The sequence below is a fragment of the Epinephelus moara genome, chromosome 7 (assembly GCF_006386435.1).
Source record: "Epinephelus moara isolate mb chromosome 7, YSFRI_EMoa_1.0, whole genome shotgun sequence".
Taxonomy (NCBI): Eukaryota; Metazoa; Chordata; class Actinopteri; order Perciformes; family Serranidae; genus Epinephelus; species Epinephelus moara.
In genome coordinates, this window is record NC_065512.1 from 11,630,806 (window position 1) to 11,654,724 (window position 23,919).

The 23,919-nt window shown below is 40.5% G+C and overlaps 4 protein-coding genes across 6 annotated transcripts in view; all 4 read right to left on the reverse strand.

Moving 5' to 3' along the window:
• Positions 1 to 11,110, reverse strand: part of hoxd3a (homeobox D3a) — a 19,805-nt gene extending 8,695 nt beyond the window's left edge. Inside the window, exon 1 of one of the 2 annotated variants that reach the window (XM_050048601.1) lies at positions 10,818 to 11,110. The gene's annotated coding sequence lies outside the window, so the exon portion shown is untranslated. The remainder of the gene's footprint in view (positions 1 to 10,817) is intronic. The other variant, XM_050048600.1, reaches the window with a different exon arrangement.
• Positions 1,399 to 7,810, reverse strand: hoxd4a (homeobox D4a). 2 transcript variants are annotated; one of them, XM_050048603.1, is made up of 3 exons: positions 7,690 to 7,810; positions 3,773 to 4,085; positions 1,399 to 3,355 (listed from the first exon to the last, which is right to left on the reverse strand). In XM_050048603.1, the coding sequence occupies exons 1-3, from the start codon at positions 7,729 to 7,731 to the stop codon at positions 3,057 to 3,059; spliced, it is 654 nt and encodes a 217-aa protein (XP_049904560.1). In that variant the 5' UTR covers positions 7,732 to 7,810; the 3' UTR covers positions 1,399 to 3,056. The 2 variants fall into 2 exon arrangements, with proteins under 2 accessions (XP_049904560.1, XP_049904559.1); XM_050048602.1 differs by lacking the exon at positions 7,690 to 7,810 and having other exon boundaries at positions 3,773 to 5,179.
• Positions 11,111 to 17,511: 6,401 nt separating the features above from the next.
• hoxd9a (homeobox D9a) lies at positions 17,512 to 20,497 on the reverse strand. The gene is made up of 2 exons (XM_050048921.1): positions 18,707 to 20,497; positions 17,512 to 18,216 (listed from the first exon to the last, which is right to left on the reverse strand). Exons 1-2 carry the CDS (start codon positions 19,278 to 19,280, stop codon positions 17,972 to 17,974), a joined length of 819 nt encoding a protein of 272 aa, XP_049904878.1. The 5' UTR covers positions 19,281 to 20,497; the 3' UTR covers positions 17,512 to 17,971.
• Positions 20,498 to 20,980: 483 nt separating this feature from the next.
• hoxd10a (homeobox D10a) lies at positions 20,981 to 23,882 on the reverse strand. The gene is made up of 2 exons (XM_050048920.1): positions 22,470 to 23,882; positions 20,981 to 21,719 (listed from the first exon to the last, which is right to left on the reverse strand). Exons 1-2 carry the CDS (start codon positions 23,218 to 23,220, stop codon positions 21,445 to 21,447), a joined length of 1,026 nt encoding a protein of 341 aa, XP_049904877.1. The 5' UTR covers positions 23,221 to 23,882; the 3' UTR covers positions 20,981 to 21,444.
• Between the last annotated feature and the right edge of the window lie 37 nt (positions 23,883 to 23,919).

A 23,919-nucleotide genomic window follows, 5' to 3' on the forward strand; every position in this document is an offset into this window, starting at 1 on the left:
GGGGGGGGGGGGGGGGGGGGGGGGGGGGGGGGGGAGGGGGGGGGGGACTGTGATGGGATATGTTTAATTTCAATTCATGTTTTAATATCAGGCAGCAAGTTTGATATGAAATGTTTTTTTTAATGCAAAATAAAAAATAGCATTCTCTTTGTATCTTAAAACTAGTGATGTATATGAGGTAGGTTATTTGTCCAATTGTGCCAATAACACCTCCCCTCCCCTCCCCCCACCCCCCTCATCTCCCCCCCTCTCTCTCCCTCTCCGGCTCATCCTCTCTTCGGCATCTATGTGCAGATCATTTATGGCAGGATGGTGGATTGGTAGCATCACTTTGTCTCAGCTTCTCTCTGAAATCCATATGACACACGCTCCTATTTTACGCATACACACACAAACATATAAGCGCCATGTGCGCGCCTCTAGGCCCCCGTGCGCCCCGGTGGGGATCAGACAGTGGTCACTGGGGATGAAAACACTGCTGAGTGACTGAAGATTGTCTTTCCACATGTCCGTTTATGGCCACTTGTGTTTGTATCAGGGCTGATTCTGCAGTGTGGAGGGTCGGAGGTCAGTGTAGCGATGGGTCGTATTCAATAAAGGCACAACTTGTGAAGCATGAGGGGGTTTAATATCAACTATAGAGTGGTTTATAATGTGTGTGTGCCTGTATTTTAAAAATATTTAGTGATAAATGTGGCGTAATGTGGGTTTGGAGCAGCACCACCGCCTCTGATAAACTTTGCATGTGTCAGTTTGAATCTACGAGGCCAGTAAACTTCATTTGTGTTTCTATTATATAATAAAGACTCATGTAACTAATAAATATTTTGCGATATTGACTCAATGCAAAGTCTTACAAGAGAGCAAAGCCAGTTTTCATTGAATATAATCACCTTGAAAAGCTCCACTCAGAGCTTGTGAGTGTTTTTGCGCAATCATGCGCTTCTTTCGATAAGGGCCAACGAGGCTGAATTAAGGCTGGAAACTCATTCTTTATGGTATTTTTAAAGATATGCCACACTTATAGAAGACTAATAATATATTTATGATCGTAAATTCCATGCCTGACAGGAGAAGAGGGTGAATTTGCCCATGCAGCGCACATTTGGTGCATTTGTGGATATTTTGTGAAGGGGCTGTGGGTCCATATGGCTCCACACGCATGTTGAGAAATCTTTTCCCACCAAAAGTGATCCTTTTGAAAACGGCGCAAAAGGACTGGTGCTAAATAACCAAACAAAATATGAGAATAGAATACAAATTTGAGCAGGAAGGATTTTTTTTTTTTTTAAAATACGTCAGTGGGCCCGGGGAAATTTATTTCCTCCAAATCTAAAGAATTCTTCAGATTTTTTTTCCCCCAACCTCGCGACAAAGTGCTCTCTGCAGCCATTTAAATGCATAATCAGTAGAAATCTTTATTTTCCAATATACTTCTCGCATCTCAATACACAATACAAGGTAAAAAGCATGTACAAAAATAAAACCAAAAAGATTGCATATTGACATGAGACAAATGCACAAACCAGAAGCTTTTTGGGGGCTGATATAAATACTGTTAAAACACGTGTAGAAACTATGGAGATTGACGCACTGACTCTTGCTTTGAATGTTTTGTTTTTTTTAAGTGTGGACAAAAAAAGCCTCCAAACCAAAGCGAAGAGCGCCTGGGAGAGAAAATGCTGCTTGTCCGGCGGGTCAGGGGTGCTGGGGTCAGTCCTTGCGGCTGAAATGTGTCCCCTGGATGAACCTGCCACTGCTGCTTTTGTCGACCTTCGGTTGAAATACCTTTTCAATCGTCTCATGGTGAAGACTTCACAGAGAAGACCTTCTTCGTACTGGGAGAGCTTCTGGGCTTTTTTTTGTTTGTTGTCCGAGGACAATGACGGTATAAAACAAGAAATATCTGTCTTGAGACGTGACGTGAAAGCCCCCCCTCGGTTGTGTCAATGAAAAACTAGAAGATTCCCACATGAACTAAAGACTAAAACTTCTGCATAAAGCCATGCTAATAATCCACAAGAGTTCAAACATATTTTTTTAGATTAATTAAAGTTTAACGAATTAATTAAAACTGTGTGTGTGCTATACGAAAATTTACACTTTTTAAACAAATAAATAATGACGTAAAAAAATCATATCAAGAAAAATAAACAATTATACTCCTAAATATTCTGGATTTGATTATTTCCGATGAGAAACATCCAATATTCATTTTCGATGCCATGCAGGAACAAATGATCTTTCATATAAGACTTCCAAATGGCACGAGAGAGCCTCTGAAAATGTACACTGTTTACAAAGATGTCAGGAGAGATTTATAAGGGCACTCAGAATAGTATGCACACAGGAATGTCTTGCTTTTGGGAATAATATTTAGGCTAAGAAAATTTCAAAGCTTTATTGTACAAAATAAATTAAAACATACGAGTCACAAAGAAACCTGGAGCTGAGAGATTCACCGGGGTTTTTGCAACTTAACGAAAGTGTGTTTGGCGTGCTCTAAATGCAAATAATGGTTCCTTCAAGTATATTTATATATATATATATGTTGTGCGTTTAATGTGAGGTTTCAATAGCAGGAAAAACTGAAATAACCTTTGTGTGTGTGTATGTGTGTAGAATTTGAACCAAGGGCTCTCCTGCTCTGAATAAAGACATTTCAATCTTTAAACCAGCGTGAATCCACGTGAGAAGAGCTGCAACACTTTTGTTTAAATCCATGAAATCAGCCGAGGTTGCTCATTAAATGTCCTCAGGTGGGTAAACGTCCAAAGGGAAAAAATAAAGGAAAGAAAAAGAAAAGTTTCGATGTTTTTGTCTCTTTGAGGAAATAAAACAAGGAAGAACTTTCAAACATCTGACTTATAAAGACTGATTGATTTTCTGACTCAGTCTCGAGTCAACACTGCTGGGGTCTTTTTTGTTAAATAAAAAATAAAAGGCTAAAAACAACATCAGTCCATGCAAAAGTCAGATGCACCCTTTTGTCTTTTTTTATGTACAGTTTATTTCTAAAAAACAAAAAAAAAGGTGCGTGACACCTTCCTCCTCTCTTATAATGACGTGATATCAGTCTGGTTATCCTTCTGCATGCTCTGCAGATGGCTGGAGGTTGGTGCAGATCTGCCCTTGGTGTTGGGGAGTTTGTGATCTTTCTTCCATTTCATCCGTCTGTTCTGAAACCAGATTTTGATCTGCCTTTCGGAGAGACAAAGAGTGTGGGCAATCTCAATCCGTCGCCGCCTGGTCAGATACCTGTTAAAATGAAACTCCTTTTCAAGCTCCAAAACCTGCTGCCGGGTGTAAGCTGTTCTGGACCGTTTGGGCTCAGATCCTGTGTAATCCGGGTTCACTATAGGAGAAAGAAAACAAACAAGGAGGGAGAGAAAAAAGTCACCAAATGTGGCCAATGCAGCATGCAGGAAAAAACAATACAACAAGAGGCGTCTCTCTCCACACACCCGGGGCGCTCAAACTTTAAGAACAAGCTACAAGGAAGCGAGAGCAGGAAATAATGAGTGGTTTTTAAATGAATTTAAGCAGATTTGCAGCAGATTTAAGCACCATTACAACCGGTCAATATGTGTTTTCAGGAGCTTTCAGGCGCTCACCTAGCGGCCTATTTCCTGAGCTATAAAAATTTATGACTTGTGTAATTGGCGAGGCCTTTCAAAGACTCCCATAAATATTACACTGAATGATTTCTAAAGTACAGGTCTCAGTTGGTCCATAAGAGAAGAAGAAGAAGAAGAAGAAGTGGAAATCTTACCAGTAGTTACGTGGACTTTCTTCATCCAGGGGTAAACTACTGCAGGCTGCTTGGACTGTATCCCATTTTGGCTCTTTGTGTTTTGCTGCTGTCCACAAGTCCGGGGTCCGGCCACTTGGACCGGGGGCCCCTGCTCAGTCTGTGCGCTAAAAGGACTCGAGTGGCTGGATCTCTCGTGCACATGACCCCGTGGCTGCACTGTGGAGTCCTGCACAGTGTTGCAGCTGAAGGGCTGCTCCGTGTAGTTTGGCCGTGGGTAGATCCCTGGATGCTGAAAGTCTGTGTCCTGCGATGGACTGTAGTAGTCCGAGCCCTGCTCAGGTATATAGTTATTTTGTGAATATTCCTCGCAGGGAGGAAATTTGGGATCCACATACTTAGAGTTCACCATATACGAACTCATGGCCATTAATTTCTGAAGGTAGAAAATACTAATTTTTCTCGAGTTGTCTTTTTTTCCTCCCTCCATAAAGCCCTCCTACTTGGTGTCAACTGAATAAAGTTAGCGAACCATGTGACCAGATCGGCCAATAGAGGTGATGCTGGTCCATAAACGGGTAAACATACAACTAAAAGCAATTTTATCTAACTTAAGATACACCAAAATTACACCCCGGTGGCGGAAAAACAAATATTGTAATGAAACATCTGCGTGCGCATTTTGGATAATAAAAAAGCATGCAGGGAAAATAAGAAAAACACACATAATTCAAACTATACCTCAATATTTAACTTTAAAATCATATATTTAGAAAGAAATATGAAACCCTGGCTGCATTTAGAGTCGTTTTATGCACGCAGATATACAAATATATCAGTTTCTAAGCTCTAACGTGGAGGCACGGTGTTCAACAGAGAAACCAACAAAAGATACAAAAAGCCCCATGGCATAAAAGCAGCGAATAATGACTGAGGACAATTGATGGACACTGTCTTTGTCAAGAAGGGGTCATCCAAAAGTTACACGAATCTCATCACTTCATCTGCTCCCATCCCTTTGAAAAAACTGTCTCTGAAGCCTATTGGCCAGCAGCAGCAGCCTCTGGGAATCAATAATGTAGAGACACAAGCGACCCACAGGAGGAAGAGGCTGCAGCTGGAGCGTGCACTGGCTTTCTTTTACTTAATCCATTTTGGTGTTTAATTCCAACATGACCCTAAATATTAATAATGCCTAATTTTCCTGTGCAACATTTTGCGTCAGATTTCCTTTACAGCATATAGAGTTACAACACGCCCTGAGCGCCTCTTTGTGAGGTATGTGCTGTTGTCAGATCTCATCCATAAGCCAACACTGTCACTGTAGCATCTGACAGCACGTCATGCAACAGACTCATGATCATAACAATAATAATAATAATAATAATAATAATAATAATAATAATAATAATAAAGATGGCGGATAAGTCGAAGTTTTTTCATCGACCATATACTCCCCTAGAATCGAATCTGTGATTGTGGTTTTATGACACAAATTCGGTTCTACAGGGTATATATAGACGACGGCAAGCCCACTTTTAGCAAGCATAACCACATCACTTTATTTGCAGGGCACTTCCAAGCCAAACAAAACACAGTGTGGCTCACAGAAACAAAGTTACACGAGGAAATAAGAGGCAAGGATCACAACCAGATGGAGTAAAACACACTCTGCAGAAGTCATATTACAGGCTTTGATCATATCAGAATGTCTCACTGTATTCAATCTCAACTTTTACGCATTTTTCTCCCTTTGAAGCAGCTTTTCCTCCAGATTTTATAATTTCCCTTTAATGCATTTCTCTTGTACAAGCATCTCCTTGAGTTTAGGTCAAAAGTCAAGTCTGCAAAAATGAAACTGTAGGCCTGCAGGCGGCTCCTGCGCAGAGATATTCCTGTCAGTTTAGCCAGTAAATGACAGGCACAAGACACTGAAGGAAAATACCAGTATGTCAGGTCAACCCAGGTTTCTGCGCAGTGTGTCCTCTTCCCCACCATCACACTCCCAAGTTCAGTATTAGAACAAACAAACCTTCTTCAAACACATAAATAACTTCTCACTTTTCCAAGCTGCCAGCTCGTAATCACAGATAAGCATTGGTCAAATACAGAGATAACAGTTAGATCCTCGCTGCCTAATAAAGGGGAGCTTATCAGCACAAAAGATGAGGCGAGAGGCCACCGAGGTCAAACTAAATCATTTACAAACTTATCAAAAAGTTCAATTATTTTCGCTGCTGGTGACAGCTCAAAGGGTGCAAAAGTTTACCAATTCCCCGTCAGCCATTAACTAAAGCACCATGGCGGCTACTGCACGTCCCTCTGAGACATCCTTACGCATGAATTAAAGCTGAGGATGATCCAAAAATGGCCAAGAGAGGCTAAATATTTTTTTTTAAAGAAATATATTAATGCAATAATTGAATCTAAATATGTTCCCTGACTATAGAGCCAATAGCAGGAGCAGCCTTGAATTCTTATGGTGCTGATTTCAACAAATTAAATTTGTTTTGAGGCACATGTGGCCAAATGTGACACAGGGGTCACATCATGGCTCTGGAAAATCTTGCTAAAGATTGTGGCACACATTCAGCCCATGTTTTCTTCTTTAATAATAATAAAAAAAGGCACATGGGGACAGTTTTGTCTAACTGATATTTACCGGAGTTTGCATTTTATTGTAACGTCTTGACTTCAGTTACATTTTCAGCTTGATTCATTTGGACACGTTGAGAGAATACAGGCCTTTAAAGGGTGAAATTAAAACAGAGAGCAGCTAAATGATTATTTTACATGTCTTTATACGAAATAAAATCTCACCATGACGCACATCTAAGCTTTAATCTCCACTCTGCAAATTTACACTCAAATTTTAACCAAAACATGTAATATTCGTTTCAACTGCAGCTCAAAAAGAAATTATAGAGTCTGCAAAAATTCGTTGTTGCACTTCACATCTCAGTATTAGTTACATAGACAGCCTGACCTGTCTTTCACCTTCCTCTGCTTGGACCTTCAGACGGGTCAAAGCCGAGAATCACAACAAAAGAATGATAAAGTCAGCGTTTCCTGACAGCTTGTGTTAAACCAAAGGCTAACTAGTCCAGCTTGCGCCTTTTTTCATTTTAAATACGAGGTGTTTTACTATAAAAAAGCTCCACATGGAGCGTTTGGGAGCAACAGAAAACACGAGGCCTATTTAATCTAATAATCGGGCGAAGGAATGGCGCGTTTTTTTGGTGCGTAATAATACAAAATAAAGGTTAAATTCCCGTTCAGCGTTGTGTTAAATATTATTAAACGTTATTACAATGGATTTCTAACAGTGGAAGAGGAAATTAATAATTTAAAGGCCTGCAACAGGAATGGCCTAAAGTGAAAAAAGCTGCAGACTTAATGTGAGAAAACCTTTGAATTATTTTTTTGTTGTTGTTACCTCAATGCTTGTTTTAGCTGTTTATTACCTTTAATGTGGTTAAAGCAGCCAAGCTCATTTTCTCTTGTGAATTATGAAAATTGCAACATAATGACGGCACATATTTTGATGAGGCCTTTAATAATATTTCACCTAAATCGTCAGGAGACTTAAAAACAAAACAGACAACAGGTTGATTCTCCGCCTCCAAGCAAACAACAAACCCCAATGCTATCAAATAACTCCATCATGCAGCACTGAATCAGCCCAACAACATGAAGAACACCATACGAAAAAGCATCGATTGAGTCTTAAGAGGTTTAAACCCAAACTGAGCTCAGTAACAACATTAAACACAATTTCCTCCCCGCAGCATCATCACCATCATCATCATCAAACTATCCCTGCTCGTCCTGAGTGCGCACTGTTGCCGCTTTTAGAGGCAGGAAACAGTACAGCCCGAGCACTATGCGTGTGACATCACACGCCCATACCACGAGCATAATGATAAAACACAGCTTACCACAGAGACCGCAACACATGGCACACCGTGGAACAAACACATCCACGCTGAAAAGTAAAAGTCAGCCTGGTGTACACGCTCCCTGCCAATTCAAGCTCTATTCCAACCCATCTGGACGGTCTTACTAATACACAATGAGAATTATATTTTGGCTTGTCAAGTCCCGGGCCATAAAACAAACTTTAATGGCATCACGTGTTTCCTCACAGCCACTCACAACACCGCGCAGGGCCATAAATAACCCTCAAAGTTGCACTTACTCAATAACGACGATTACACTGATGTGCACTGAGGAAAAGTCGCAGAAAGGAGGAAGGTGGGAGGTTGTAACTGCCATGATAGAAATGGGAACAGAGGTGCACTGGGACAAAATAGAAAATACTTTATTTTTTTTTTTATTGGCACTGCAGATATGTGCAGGCCTGTACATTACTGATGCTGTGCTTGGGCAAACAACAAATCCCAGATCCAAAGATAACTGGATCTCTGACTTACTAATATTACAACCTGTTCTCCACTTATTTAATTAAAAACATATATTTCTTTACCTCTTCATTGGACAAACCTGATTATATCACCTTATATATCATTTTACTGAACCACCCTGATCCTAAGTGTTCACAAAAACACCAAACATGCACCACTGATTTCTGCTCAAATACATTTTCTCCCCAGTGAACCTGACACAATAAGACTGATGTCATTCATTCTTCCGGACCAATCCCAGAGTGCACAGCAGCTTCGCTCCTCCTCTCCCTTTTTCCTGTGCAAACTGCAGAGGGGCTGGTGATGTTGAGGTTTGGATGGCTGCCACTGTGGGGCAGGTATGATAGATGGAGGAGCATCAAATCAGGTGCTTGTCACTTTTTACATGCATGTCCTCATAAAAAGTTATTTCCCTGGAGATAATTTGAGGCTGGAACCTCTGTGTGACCTCCTGGGTGATTTAGCTGCACTTGCATAGTCCCTGCTGTAAGTTGGTGCAGTGTTCGCTGTGGTTTTATGGGTTGCATGCATTTAGATTAAGTCATTTATTTTCAGCTCAATCAGCTTTTATTCGTAGTCATCATGGGGAGGATGCCATGTGCAGTCTCAACTCAAGAATCTGTGTGAAAGTGATGAAATAGTTGCCATCAGTGAAGCTAATCTATCAAAAATCTTTACCTAAATAATTCTTAGGTGACAAAACATCTGTTCTGTCTCTATAAGATCAATTAATGACACATTAATTTTGCTTTTCTGCATTTTAAATGCTGTTGAACACATAAAAATCCAGCACACCTCCAAATGCAGCATCACATCTCATCTCATCTGTCACCAAACTGATTTATTCTCCAGCATTACCCTAAAGATAGTGCATTTTCTTACACAATACTCCAAAACCACTTTCAAAAATGGACCAGATCACGTGACCACGCATCTCAGCCAATCACTGCGCACGGGAACCGGCTCGTAAAAGCCTGCTGAATGGGAGCAGAGAGGCAGAGCGTTGGGCAACAGCGCCTTCTGCTGGCATTTTAACGACCTCCCTCCTTTCCCACTGCAAAAAATGTCCATCTGTATAACAAGTAATTTCACCTTATCACATGTTTGGTGGGAATATTGACACAGATGTGCAATAAGCAGGAATAAATTGCACTTTTAAATGCAAATTAGTGTATTATAATATTCGTTTAGTTAAGTGAAGGTCTCTTAAAGCAGGTGATGCAACCTGATTCAAAGCATTGGTTTAATTAAGTAATTCAAACAAATGAAACTGCAATTATCACAAGAAATGTCATCCAAGGCTTTTGCAAAATTATCTTTTTGGATTTTTGGGAGTAATTGAGATATATAGACTGAATATGAAACTGTGTGCCAAGCGAATATAGGCATGTTTTGCAGTGTAGATGTTATAACTTACCATTAAGCAGATAAAGCGAAATAAATACGTTGCACGTGATGATGGTAATAATGATATGGGGGGAAAATCACTGAATAAATAATTTTGTCTTAGTGGAAAACGAAAAAATAAAATAAATTATATAAATAACAGCTTTTAAACATTTTGGATTTCATATAACTTGATAGAAAGAAGCATTTGTTCACAAAACATATCACTGTCACACACTAATCCCAAAAAAATCCGTTATCAGACTAGACTCCATCTCTGAGGGGATTTAAATAAGGGTGAAAAAATGAGACCACATCCATTCATGGAAAGTGCTATGTGTTCAAATGTGTGCAGGGGCCTGCGGTGAGACATTGTCCTACATAATCACACACAACAAACACAGAAATGCTGTAAACTGTGTCCACAAGTCGAATTAGGAAAACACAGAGTGAAGCCTGTCTCATGTTCTCAGGCTTCTACTTGTGCCTGTCTTCCAGGGTCCATTTTGCCGCATTGCAGTGAGGCTGTAAATACTTTCGCAGCTGCCTGTCAGGCAACAGTGAAATACTGTCTTTGTTCAGTTGGCCCCATCTCCAGGCAGCTGAAGACGGCTATGAAAACTCTACTTCTGCTGCCAGAGCTTGCATATGTGGAATATAGCAAAGCAGATTTGCTCTGTGGCGCATTTTAGCACATGAACAGCATGTGAAAATATGGTTTCATCAGATCAGTGTGGTAGCTACAGACATGATGTAACTTCACTGCTGAATCTGATGAACAGAGGGAAATAAAAAGGCGTGCAATTAATGCTTTAAGATGAAAACAAAATGGGGGATGTTTGGTTCAAAACATGCAGCTCTTTAGGAATTTAATGCAGCCAGTTATCTGTATCAACAAACACTCACTGGCTTCAAACACGAGCATATTTCTACAGAATAATCTTGAAATAAAAAGGTATAAACCACAAGTATACATTTAATAATCCAGATTATTTCTTTTAAAAAAAATCCATTTTGATTCATGCAGCATATAGCAGTAAATGCACATTTACATCAGCATCATTACGCGCATTTTCTGCGTTTAAAGTTTAAAAACTATTTATTTCCATCCTTCCAGCAACACATGAAAGCACCAAATGACCTGAGAGCCATTACCCTGCTGCTAATTTACATGACTAATGAAACAGGAAGCTGTCAAACTTCACGTGCAGACACACAAACGCAATTAAAGTCTCATTATCACGCAGAGAGCTTACCTATAGCCGAGAGGTAATCCATGCTTATTCTTGGAGCTTTACCTATGCGGTGCATTTTGATAAAGCAGTGAAGAGCCGGTGCTGCTGGTGCTGTGTGTATGAAGAGGTCAGATATATGTAAGAAAGTTGAAGCGCTCCTCACGTCATCCAGGAGAAAGAGCAGCGCAGTGCCGCAAATATGTGCTCATCAGACGTTTATGAAACGAATGCGATTTTTTTTTTTTTTTAAGAAACCCGACCGTAGCGTATCGGTTTGAACGCCATAGACGCAGAATGCAGTGGGAAAAAAATCGCCTGGGAAATCAGGAAAAGAGCCATGAAGACGTTTGCCTCTCACACATGACCAGTGGCATCCAATGACAGGCGATGGAGGCACATAAAAAGGTCTATTACCAAGTTGTAAATTGTCCTCGCACAAAAAGGAATTTCGACTGCTGCAGTTCTCCCCATCTTTGCGCATAATAGCACAAGCCCCTCCATGTCCTCTGGAGGAAAACAAGAGCCTTCTACCCCCCTTTTTCCTTCTATTACTCAATCATAAAATGGTGTATCTCAAAGTGCAGAGGAGCAGCCAGACTAGTTTTATCTTTATCATAATACAAATTCGTTAGCACAACAGAGAAAAAACATATTTGGATGTAAAATGTGTCCATTTTTCTTGAACATGTGGCAAAATCATGACGCAATGTTACTTTGTTGAGAATGAAAAGCGACAGTTATGTGTAAAAATAAATATAAGCTATTAGAAATCATGTCTGAACGGGTTTTGCGTCAAACTAAAGCTATTTGCACCAATGAACGACGACATTTTGCGCTTTTCTTTTCTATTTTTGTTCTTCACTACGCGGCCTATAAGCACCAGCTGTTTACAAAAGGCAACATGATCAAACCAGCTATCTTACTAGACTCAATTATAGCCTACTAGTGTGTAAATAAAGAAAAATATATGGAAATAAAATGTGTCTTCTTTAAAATAGTCTAATAACCATGTTTGGTTCTATATGCGTTTTGAACTGTGGACATATTGCGCATAAGGCCTGCTACTGTTACCCATAAATATGGAGACAAACAGGGAGAAATAAATGATGGTATAAGCCCACTATGACAAATTTTCCACGCTTCTGACCCCTCGACATTTAAAGGCTAAATATTACCAACTGTCGTCACGTCCATGTGTACGATTCTGCAGCAAAAAGGAATTTGTTTCATTTCATTCTTGTTCATCTGGTTGCATGCCAGAGTCAGCACTGTGCGATTTATGGTCAGGCTAGGGCTCAAGCTCTGGTTTCCTGTCTTATAGCTGTGTGTGTGTGTGTGTGTCTGTGTGTATCTGTCTGTGTGTGTGTGTAGGCTAGTTCAAGAGATCAGGATTTGTTGCACCACAAAACTATGACATTATATCAACTCTATAATCCAGTGTAGTCCAGTGGGACATGATCCATTTCATATTGGAGGTAAAAATAAACAAATAAATAGCCTAAATAAATAAATAATCTGGATTATCATCGCTTTAGTCTCGGTGCAGAGATACAGACTGCTGTGTCTGGTCATTCTTCTGACATGATGTGAGCGTCTCTTTTCGAGGTCACTGATGAAGAGTTGCCACATTGTATTGGGTAAACTGTATCAGCTCCAGTATGTGATTTGGAGCTGGACCAGTGCACTCTGAATGAATGATAGACAGACAGTCAAATCTAGCGCGCTCACTGTGGCCATTTCCTTTGATAAGGGAAACCAAATGGCGTCTGCTGCAGGTCAGCTGGATAATAACAGCCGCCGCACAAATCAAAATAGTTAAATAATACATTAAAAAAATACCAAACTGACCCAAGTTTAGTTTGGTGATTTAGTTAGTTAAATATAGGAACACATGTGGCCGGTGGATGGAGGCGGTAAGCTATAGGCCTACAGAAAGCTGTAACATTAGACACCTAGAGGACTAATGAAGATGTGGCAACCACCAGGACAACACGTCTCACAGAGCAGCAGCAGCTCTCCATGTCTGTTTATTAATTCATGAGTCTGCTGGGCTTTTCTGCCTTCCTGTTCTCTCACAATATTCCTTACTAATCCGATTCAAGTATAAAAATCCATATTAGCTTTATTTCATACCAGTTAAATTGAAGCCAAACGTTCGAATAAATAGTATAGATATTGCATGTGTGTTTAAGTCCCCATTGTTTTTAGTTGAAAAATAGGCTGTTTAAAATAAAGACATTATTGTTGCTGAAGCGAATTTAAATAAGCAAAGAAATCTGACAAGAGCTTAAAAAGAGAGGAGCCTCACAGAGGAGTTTAGGATGTGGTAATGTGACATTACAGGCTCGGATTATATAGTTTATTTTCATCATAGAGATCTAATTGTTCTGTCTGTGCGGTATAATTCTTCGGCAGTGAACCCAAATATGCAGAGGCCGTAATATCTAGAATATTTCTTTTTTTTTTTTTTTTAACATAATGGTTGCATTTACAATTGCATTGCTGCATGTTCACACCCCGCTCTGTCCATATCCAACGACAGGGATTAAGAATTTAGTCATAGTGTCAATAAAATATCGCCTTAAAAAAAATAAACCAAAGACTGATACATGCACACCAGCACTTCACACTGTCATTACTTATTCGTTATACACAGTCCCAGACAGTCTAGCCTGTGATTCAACATGCTTTCCAACAGCACACAGAATAAGACGTCACTGCAGCTCTGTAGCATCAGTGTGGATGATTCCACTCTAATGCTACAGTCTCTTTTGTTCCCATAGAAACACACTGTAGCACGTTCCAGTGTTTACAACATGTGATGTCACTATATAGAATAACTGCGTGTCAAATGACGTCATAGACCTCGATTGTTTTACATTTACTGTGGTTTTCGTTGAGTTAGATTAAAGATAATATAATGTGGAATTAAAGTAGCCTGCAGGTAGTGGTGGAATGCAACTACGGATATTTACTCAAGCACTGTAGTGAAGTACAAATTTTAGGTTTTTGGTTGCTTATTGCATTGTTAATACATAAAACAATTATTTTTATTATTCTTATTTTATTACCAAGGACGTGTGGCATGTTGTTTCTCTCTTTTCTCTGCAATAATGATTTAATCAATTAATTACTGAACTCCTAAAAATAATGGATTTAACCATTTAATAAACTCACGATTGTCCCATTTTACGTGAAGGTGTCATCGGAGTGAGGTCGGGGTTCTTGATGTGTTTTTGAAGGTCCAAAGTTTCTAAATTATTTTACTCGACAACATATTTTCTTCATAGAAATATAGCAGAGAAGCTCTAAATGTAGTACTCAAGATAGTCTTCAGAATTCCAGTTGGTTTTCTTGGTAATGCACCAAAAAGCTTCCCAAATTATTTGACTTCCCTCTTGTACTTTACTTTCGGCTACTTGATCCAATGCTACTTTTTAGGCTACTTCAGAGGGAAATATTGTAGGCCTACGTTTTGCTTATCTATGGAGCTATGTTTTACTTGATGCATTGTTACCATTGAATTAATATTAATATATTATTTTGTTTTAAAATCATCGTATGTTCTGTGCGTAAAATTGACCAGACTACCCAAAATAGCGCAAAATGCATAGCGCACCTCCACCAACGACAACAGTGTAATGCTAATGTCCACATGAATGCATTAGTAGTAATAATAATCCAATAATGCAACAATAGTAAAACACTCACAAGAGTCAGAGAGTTTTGATATTTTATGTAAACTACATTTTGCGAAAAATACGAACTTGTAGCCTACTTATATTCTTAACGCAGGACTTTTACGTGTAATGGAGTAATTTTACTAGCTTCAAACACACACACATACACATACACGGTCATGACTACAACCTCAAACATGTACATGTATCACACTTTCCCATATTGTCCTCTGAATGTATTTCTCTGAGACACTGAACGCAGCATACCGTTCAGCATTGTTGTGGAAAAGCCCGAACATTAGTGTGTGTGTTCCTAATCACTGACACACAGCTCATTTCCACAGCTATTATCTTCACACAGGCTCCACAGCAATCACACTGGACAGACAGTGCGTGGCATCTAACGGGGTGTAACATGACTGTAGCTAATGACCAGGGTGAAATAGCTGACCCCCACTCATGACCTGTGTGCAAACGGACACATGACTATGTATAGCCGTACAGTGAGAATGACTGCGTGGAAATCGGCATGTTGACAGAAATCCCCCCCTTATAATCGCATCTTCCTCGTTATCAAAGAACATGTTTGATGCAGTTATTGTGTGCGTGTAAACAGCGTGTGATGAACGTCGTCATTCTGGGGTCAAGTTTCCAGCCGTGACAGTCACCAGTCCGCTGTGTCACACATGTAGGCCATACACAGAGACGCAAACAATCAGTTCAACATTTACTGTAATTGCTTCAATATTCTGTGTCCTGTCTGAGTGAGCGCTGCCATTGGCTGTCAGTGTGTGGATACTTTGAACCTGACTACAATCATCAGGACTGGAGTTATGTTCACTTTAACTGTCGAGGACGCAGAGCAGGGAACACTGAGGGAGGCGCCTCTTGCTCTTCCTCCACAGACTAAATCAAAACACACCAAACCGCTGCGTTATCACCAAATACTGTCCATAATATCTAGAGAGTAAATGCCTAAAGCTTCATAGTCTGTGGGTTTTGCATTTGATAATGGAGATAAGTAGACAGGGGCCTAAACTGTGTTTGCGCAAAGCCTCACAAAAACATTAATTGTGGTCTTTCTTAATTATTATTTTTAATTGTAAATATATTTGATCATTCTAATAATGGCTGACGTGCTTGTGTTAATTATATATATTCCCCTTGATACATGCTTTACCATTTGGAAAAAGAAATATCTATATACAGACAGATGTCTTCCAAAGGCCCAGTGAGCCTTGTCTGTGGTCATGATCACTCCGCTTTGTTTGTGTCAATGATTTCAACAAAAACACAAGTGTGAGCGTTCACTGTGCTTAGGCCTATGGGGGAATAAACAACCCAAGGCGCAGTGTCACAGTGTCTCTGTTATGACTGGTAGCTCCAGATTTCCGAGCTTACATATAAATCTAATTATTCAAGGACATTAAAAGCACCCAAAAATACGCAATTATACAATTTGATGACGTTTAGAGGAGTGTGTGGCCTTTAAAATGGACTGTAATTGTTCGTTTTCGTCTGTAATGGTGCACTCAGCCTGCTCTTGTTCTGTGTCGATTGAAATTGGCTGCTCTTTGTGCAAATGTATGACGCACTGCTAAGGAGTGGGGTCTGAAAACTATCACGAGATTGAAAATAAATGTATGTTAAAATAGGCCTACATGAAATTGGGACTTTAAATTTTACAAATGTTACAGAAGCCTGCTTCTCCTTTCTTCTTCTTCTTCTTCCCTCAGTAACATCAGCTTGCGATTCAGGCCGGAAAGCTGCATTATTATCCATTATCACTGCTTAAAAACAGAGCTCAACACTAAATCTGGACTTTTACACGCTCACAATCCAAAAACATGCAGTTTTATAAAGGATACCCAGAGATAAGACCCTACAGTAGCCTATAAAATGCACCTTTCTTTCATTTAAATCAATAAATCCACGAATGCATGTTGTATGGTATGGTCCATGTGCTGCCTACATGTTCCAGCTGTGAATGAACCGCTGTGACTGAGACCAACAGACCAATATCGCCCTCTAGCGCTCTCATCACTTTCCCCAAATGAAGCCTGCAGCTCCAGCTGAGGTAAACAGATTGTTTTTAGTTCTGCGTAATTCAGGGGTTTTCCATGTGATATGACCAGTGCTGTAAAAACTGTCATCACTGATTTATTTGCGCAAATTTAATAACAACCCAAAAATGAGCATGATGTTTTTTGTGTCCTCTGGTGCAGCCAGTGTGGGGTAAAATTAGGACACATGGCCTGGGTTTAAATTTTCAACATGAAATAAATTCAGAAGAAAGTAAAATCTCACTGGACACCAGTCAAAGTGAAGTTTTTTTTCCCATCGGTGGGAAGTGCAGTTGGTGAATAAACGTGACCATTAAGGTGGGGGGTGATTTCCTCTGAAACAATTCATCGACCAGACACCCTGTGGAAAAGTGTCTACATTCTGTTTGTCAGCAACAGACGCAAACGCCACAGCAAAAAAGGGGGTTTCAAAGGAGAGTGTAATTACTGGCCAGGACCATAAAGTCATTTAGGCCAGACGTCTAGCCATTTCTATAGCTTTATTGGAGCGAGGTTCTTCCTGCTTTAAAGTCATTCTTCGTACAAGTTGGACAATAAATTGGAAATCCGCCGCAACACCTCTCCCAATCGTAAACACTTTATTACTTCTACGACTGTTTGGGAGAAAAGTGAAATCTCACATACAGTGGAACCTCAAGTAGTCCTTACAGGCGAATTTAATCCCTTTAATGTTGCTGTAAATAAGAAAATCCAGCTCACTATTTAAGGTTGTGTTGTATTTTTCTGTTTGGCTGCAAAGCGTTGTGCTGCCTTCACGATCCTACTAAAAACAAGGCCTCAGGGGATTTTTTATCTTATTTTTTAATGCTTTAATTTTACTGGCTTCAGTGGAATTACGCACCACTTTAACACGATGAGGGAGCTTTAAATAAATTAAAGAAAAATAGTAAGATGCATATTGATATCTAAGTTAAAATGGATCATTTCTAAAATAAAAACACGCCTATTTTCCAGTCACGCACCTCATTGTCAGTTATTTCAGAGTTAAAGTCTTGGAAATGGGTCAAAGCACCGTGCGTAATCTCCGTGTGTGTACCGACAACAGACAGCAGTCAGAGTGTTTCAGCTGTGAAAATGTTTTATATACAACTCCAAATTCTTAACAACTATAAAAGCAATACACATAGGCACGTTTCCTCCAAGCACAGGCTGCTTGTGGTTGTGTAAAACAAATAACATTTTTTTTAATATGAGACGGATCCTGTCTTATATCCACCAAAGACAAATTCCTGCACATGTGATTTTGATGCATATTTGGCCAACACGTTATGACACTGACACGCAATATTACGCTATACCTAGAGGGGTCTAAAAAATGGTTTTAAAATGGCTACCGAGGCTCCTACCAAAATGAATTTAATTGTTCAGATGGCTTCCTTAGGGTATACAAATGTGTGAGTTGGCAGTGATTTCATAGCAGGTCCTTGCCGCTCCTCTCTCTGTTCATCTTCTTCATTTTCATCCTCCTGTTCTGGAACCAGATCTTCACTTGTCTCTCGGTTAAACTGAGTATGCGGGCCACCTCATAGCGTCGGTCTCTTGTCAGATACATGTTGTAGAGGAACTCCTTCTCCAGCTCTAAAGTCTGATATTTTGTGTACGGGCATCGCTTCTTTCTCGTGGAGCGCGCGTGAATCCAGGTTGCTGCAGGGTTGTCTGGAAAAACAGATACATATGTGAAGTGAGAGACATGTTTGAGGAGGAGGAGGTTTTTTATTTTTTGGGTAAATGGTTCTCAAATTCGGGGACGTGTAAGGACACGGGTGTGGTTTAAGGGGATCAAAAGTAAAATGAGAAATTGTTTCATGTTAAAGACAGTGTGTAAAGATGACTATCTCCATTACATGTTGTCCTGTTTTTACAGGGAGGGGAAATAACATGATATAGAAAGTAACATATCCATAGCTAAAGTCTTAGTCAGGGAAAATCACATCAAAATGCAGCAATGTGTATCTATTTTAAGCGCACTGTGACATGAAAAACTTTAGGATCCCCTGTAATAACCTTAGCAGGGCGGGTTTTTCCCTTCTCGAGCCGAGGTATAGTACGAGACACTTTTATAGGTTAGTAAAACCTCCAGTTTTACACACCCAGCTCATACAGTTCTTAGGGTTGTAAATCAGGATTGGCTATTTCGTTTACTTACTTGGGTCAAGTTGTTGTTGTTTCTCCTCTTTGGGCTCGCTGTGGCTCGAAAGCTCACTTCCACTGTGCTCTTTGCTCGCTTTTTCTGGACACTCCGATACTCCACACGCGAATTCGCCGGCGAGCGGCCGAGCCTCAGCCTCCAACGTGTCGCACTCTGTAGCTTTCGGTGGCAAGACTTCTGGCTTTGTCCCGTACTGCCGACTGCTGGGGTGAAATCCGGCGAACGAAACGTGGTTGGAGATGGGGTCCATCCAGGAGCGGACGCCTACATATCTGCCGTCCGACGCGGGGAGATGGGACTGGTGGTGGTGGTGGTGGTGCACGTACGGATGATAAATCCCCTGCGGGTGAACCGTGGACCAAGACGACGGGAAAACGGCGGACTTGGGTGCGAAATTGCAAGAGGAGAAGTCTGCGTTGTCTCCAGCACCTGACGGCCTTGGGGTCACCGAGTGTGGAGCCTGAATAAAGCGAGCACCGTACACATCCTCCGGCTCCTGCCCCATGATAGCGTCCACATAGCAGTTACTGAGAGTGCCACTGGAAGACATTTTTGATCTCTTCCTACTCATATAATAAGGGTTGCACTGTTACGGGAAGCTTCCCTCTATGAACAATCATAGTATTTTTCCTGGCCTGCATCTACAGGGATTGGTTACATGGATCACGTGGTCATATTTACCAATACAGCGAGTAAATCAATCCTGCCCTTGCGCTCTCTCTTTTTTTTCGTCAGGTTTAATTTAGCTTTTCATTTCTCAAATAATAAAAAGCCCCATCAGATGTGACTGGAGGGAGAAAACAATCGCTCAAATGAATGCAAATGGCTTTTTCTTCTTCTTCTTCTTCTGTTTCTCATGTGCGGGTGGCTGCAGGACGCTGCAACAATACAAGCAGCTCAAAAAAAAAAAAAAAAAAAAGGAATAAGACACATTTCCTCCCTCACACACACACAGTGCACCAACACCCCGTATCTCAATGTATGAGAAAACACTTCTAATATCGTCTTGATACCCTCAATGCTTGTAAAATGCTTTATAGACTTACGGAGTCCTCGTAAAATAGATGTAATAACATGCTGTAAAATAACAGACGCCATTTCCGTTCACAATGCGCTGTATCCATTGTTAATATTCGGCCAGGAAACATATTTTCTGGGTTGGTTTAATTTTTAAAAGCTGAGCCGGAAACGGCAGTTGTGAAATTATTGTATTCATTCAAAGGAGGGCAATAATGTCTTTATGTATCAATAAATGTTTTATGAGGTGCGTGTGATTATACATGCCGTCAATAAAAAAAAAAAGACATTGAGAAGCAAAGTCCATCTGTGTGTTGCTGTCTGAAGGGTCTAATTTAAATATAATATACATGTTGCCTTTTTTTAAGTAGACTTTATCCTTGTTTTCAAGAGAGTTTGATGACCTTCAAGTTAGAAAAAGCAGCACTTTTAAAAGGGGAAATCGTCCAGCTAGAGGTCAGATCTGCAGACAGGATCAGCCTGACAGTTACATGTCATTTGATCGCACATAAACACAACATAAGAAGTTATTCTGGGCAATTAAAAGCAATGCAACGTGGCTACTGAGGCCCTGCGTCGCTCACACGGAAGGAAGCGTCCATGCCTGTGAATTTGTGCTTGAACATAACTTCCCACCGTCTGATGCTTCGCGCAGACTGTTAGTTTATTCACAAGCAGGCCTGAAAATAAAAACACCATGTTTATTTGATTACACGGCCTCCGCCTCTTTGCGTGTCTCTGCTGCGCTTTTCGTGGACACAGAAAAACCTGGAACATTTTGTTTTATTCAGACTATTTTGGTTTAGATCTTGTGCGTAATTTCACCATTATCACTGTGTGTAGTTTAGTGTGTCTTCAGGGAGCTGGTGTATCTTATAAAGCGTATAATAATAGGTTAAGTATTGTAGTCTAACAACTAAAAACCGCACGTGTTAACACTGCTGGTTGCCCACAAACTAAACATTTTCATGTTTTTAAGCTTGGAGAGTCATCGTCGGATTAAGTCGGAGCATAATTGTTTCTAATTTAGTGAAATTAGAAACACATTAGGAACATTTTTTGGAACAGCATTTATTTTTTTTGCAGTGGAGTGCAAAAGAGATTGTGTTTTTCTTGCTATTTTAATCCTCATCCACACCATTTTACGCACGCTAATGCCCGCGTCATCCAACATAATACTGCACATTTCGACAAGGATACAGCAGCCACCAATAACTGTAGACAAGACACTTTGATAACACAAAACACAATGAGATTATTTGACAATTTATTGCAAGATAACATGCCACAAACATGCAATAAAGTCACAGATTAACATTGTTTTTCCGCCATAGAAACATTTCACTGTGGAGCAAATGGCTTGCACTTACTGTAAAACAAATGTTGCACTACACGACAATAAATGTGCTTTCATGACTGAAAAATAAAGAGTAACTCTTTTTTTCCAAAACAGTTCGCCATCGCGACACAATAGAATATCCATGTCTACTGGCTAGTGGGAAGAAATCTACTTCTCCAATAATTTAAGACCAAAAAAGTGTTACCCTGTGATAAAATAAAAACAAATACACGACGCCACACAAAGTACTAAAATTGGCTTATATATAGTCACAGTTTCGTTGAAATTGAAGATAAACGTCCAATGCCACTGAAGCATCAAACTGAACATGAGAGGAAAAGAAAAAAAAAAAGACAGCTAACCACAGATACATGCGCGCTCACGAAAAGGTGAGATTTGAGGTCAGTTCACGGATGCGGTTTTCTCTGTTCATTTTCTTCAGTTTCATCCTGCGGTTCTGAAACCAGATCTTGACCTGCCTGTCGGTCAGGTTGACGCTCCTGCTGATCTCTAGGCGGCGCTCTCGGGTCAGATACATATTGAAGAGAAACTCCTTTTCCAACTCCAAGGTCTGGTGCTTTGTGTAGGGACATCTTTTCTTTCTCCCACTTTTTGCAGTTAACCAGTTGCTCGTCGGCGTGTCGCCTTTGCAGTCTGTAAAGATTCACATCAGAGACATTTCTGTAGGTTAGTGATTCCGCCTCAACACACACACTCACCTGCTGCTTTTGGATTTCACCTCTGGGAAATAACACATGATATAAATGTTTTCCCAGACTAGATAAAATGCACGGGATGTTATTAGACACGTACATGCCACTACTAATAAAATAAAAATGAAATTAAACCCCCAGCTCATCAAAGCGCACACAGGAACACATCATGCAGCCTTAAACATGATCCAAAAATCTATTAATTTCATGAAAGCTTCAGATGCATTATCATGTTTGATTAAATTGTTACAATTACCAACTTTAAATAGAATTTTCAACAATTATTTCATCATGTTCTAGTTAAAGATGCAGACTATCCAGAATTACGCATCTGCAAATGCTCCATTTTTAAGCTCCTGGGGTGATTAATTTCTGCATTTTAATAAATATAGCAATCTTTTTTAGTTTCTGAAAAGCGTGCAATATGCACACATATAAAGCATCAGATAGTGGAAATATATTTTTAAAATAATGCACATTATTTTGGATTTAAATACCTGAAGGAAGAGAGACACAGTGTGCATGCTGCATGGTAAAACCATTCTCTGTTGCCCATTACTGCAACCTGAGAAAGACTCTCATTAAACATTACGACTTTAGGGTTGTTTGTGTTTTATACTTGGTTTTATGATGCTGGAGCTCAGCACTGCAGCGCCACAAGATAAAAAGCTTTTCATTGTAGCCAACCCACCTTTCCCTTCCTTCTGTAGCAGCTCAGGACTGGACACAGAGGCTTCCATGGAGCAGTTTTTCTCCCCGGAGCTGGACTTGGGGTCCGGGCTTTCTACGCGTGGGACCGGTGTCCTTGAGGTCTCGGGGTTCTGCGGGACGTCCTCACTTTTCTTTTCCACATCAAAATTTGAAGGCGCCGTGGCGGGCTGCGGTGGTTTCGGGGTGACCCGGCTGAGCTGCATCAGTGTTGGGTTTGGACTCGGCGGCTCATGGCAGTAGTTTTCCTGGTGTTTCCCATTCGCATAAGTTTGGCTCAGTCTGAAATAGCCCGGGACCGGGATCTCGGGACCATCGACAGGACAAGACTCGGGGATAACGTTAGAATATGCGGGGACCTCTGACGAGCTGACTTTTTGTACTCTCTTATCGGAGTACATGCAGCAGTTACTCTCTTCCTTTATGCTCTGTGAAAATGTACAGTTTGACATCTGACTGGACGGCTCTATTCTGCAGGGTCTATTCGGATCAGTCCAGTTATCTATTTGAGGTATGTAAGAGTGGACATTCATGCCCATATTTTGGTGGTTGACCTCCCCTCTTTTGCCGAAAGACGGCAGGAGTCCACAGGTTTGCATTCCGTAAGTTCCCATTTCTGAGCCAGACGGCATGTACATGTTGCTGCTGGAGTAAAAGCTGTCCGACCTGCAAGCACCAATTAAAGAGTCCACTAGAAACGTGTTTGCCGCAGGAGAGCTACTGGGAAAGGACATTTTGGGGGGTTAAGTTCTTTAGGAGGAGAGAGATGTCCTTTGTAAGCTGACATATCTAGGAAAAACAATCTCCGTGTAAGTCAGGATGCCTCCCGACCACATGACAAGCCCACCAATGAGATTTGAAAATGGCCTTGAGACGCAGCCTCCTCTCCCCTGCGCACACACTCGTACTGCGGATGCAGACGTGGTCAACAGCGACACCTACAACACGGACTTGAAATTGGTTGGCAGACTTTACAGAGGCTGTGCAGCCAAAACTGAAACAATCACATATTAAAACAAAGGCACGATGTCAGTGACATCACAGAATAAAACACAAAACACACCACGTTCATGTGGCTCTTACGCGCGCAACTGAAGCTCTATAACATGTGTTTTAATGAGTTAAATGCTTCAAAGGATATGTGTGTCTTTGTGTGAGAGACTGAGGAAAGGGAGTGTGTATGTGTGTGTGTAAAATGCTGCCTATATGGCGCATAGGCGACAACTGCAGACCATCTGAAACAATGTGCACATTTCTACTGAGTTTGTTTTTACACACATCACCCACACACACCAACACCAGAGTCCGCATTAACTGTATTTGCATATATCTTACTGTCTTTATTATATCTGAATTAAAATCTGAATGGAAACAGAATAAAGACACATTTTAATATACTGTTTGCTCTGTCATTGTTTCATTATTTCAGCAGT

Bases quoted from the DNA above. Each gene is read 5' to 3' on its own strand.
- hoxd4a (XM_050048602.1), bottom strand. From the start codon at position 4,241: ATGGAGGGAGGAAAAAAAGACAACTCGAGAAAAATTAGTATTTTCTAC. The intron at 3,356-3,772 runs GTAAGATTTCCA...TTTCTCCTATAG, and splicing joins GAAAGTCCACGTAACTACTG to TGAACCCGGATTACACAGGA.
- hoxd10a (XM_050048920.1), bottom strand. From the start codon at position 23,220: ATGTCCTTTCCCAGTAGCTCTCCTGCGGCAAACACGTTTCTAGTGGAC. The intron at 21,720-22,469 runs GTGGGTTGGCTA...GAATCTTTACAG, and splicing joins GCTACAGAAGGAAGGGAAAG to ACTGCAAAGGCGACACGCCG.
- hoxd9a (XM_050048921.1), bottom strand. From the start codon at position 19,280: ATGAGTAGGAAGAGATCAAAAATGTCTTCCAGTGGCACTCTCAGTAAC. The intron at 18,217-18,706 runs GTAAGTAAACGA...CTGTTTTTCCAG, and splicing joins ACAACAACAACTTGACCCAA to ACAACCCTGCAGCAACCTGG.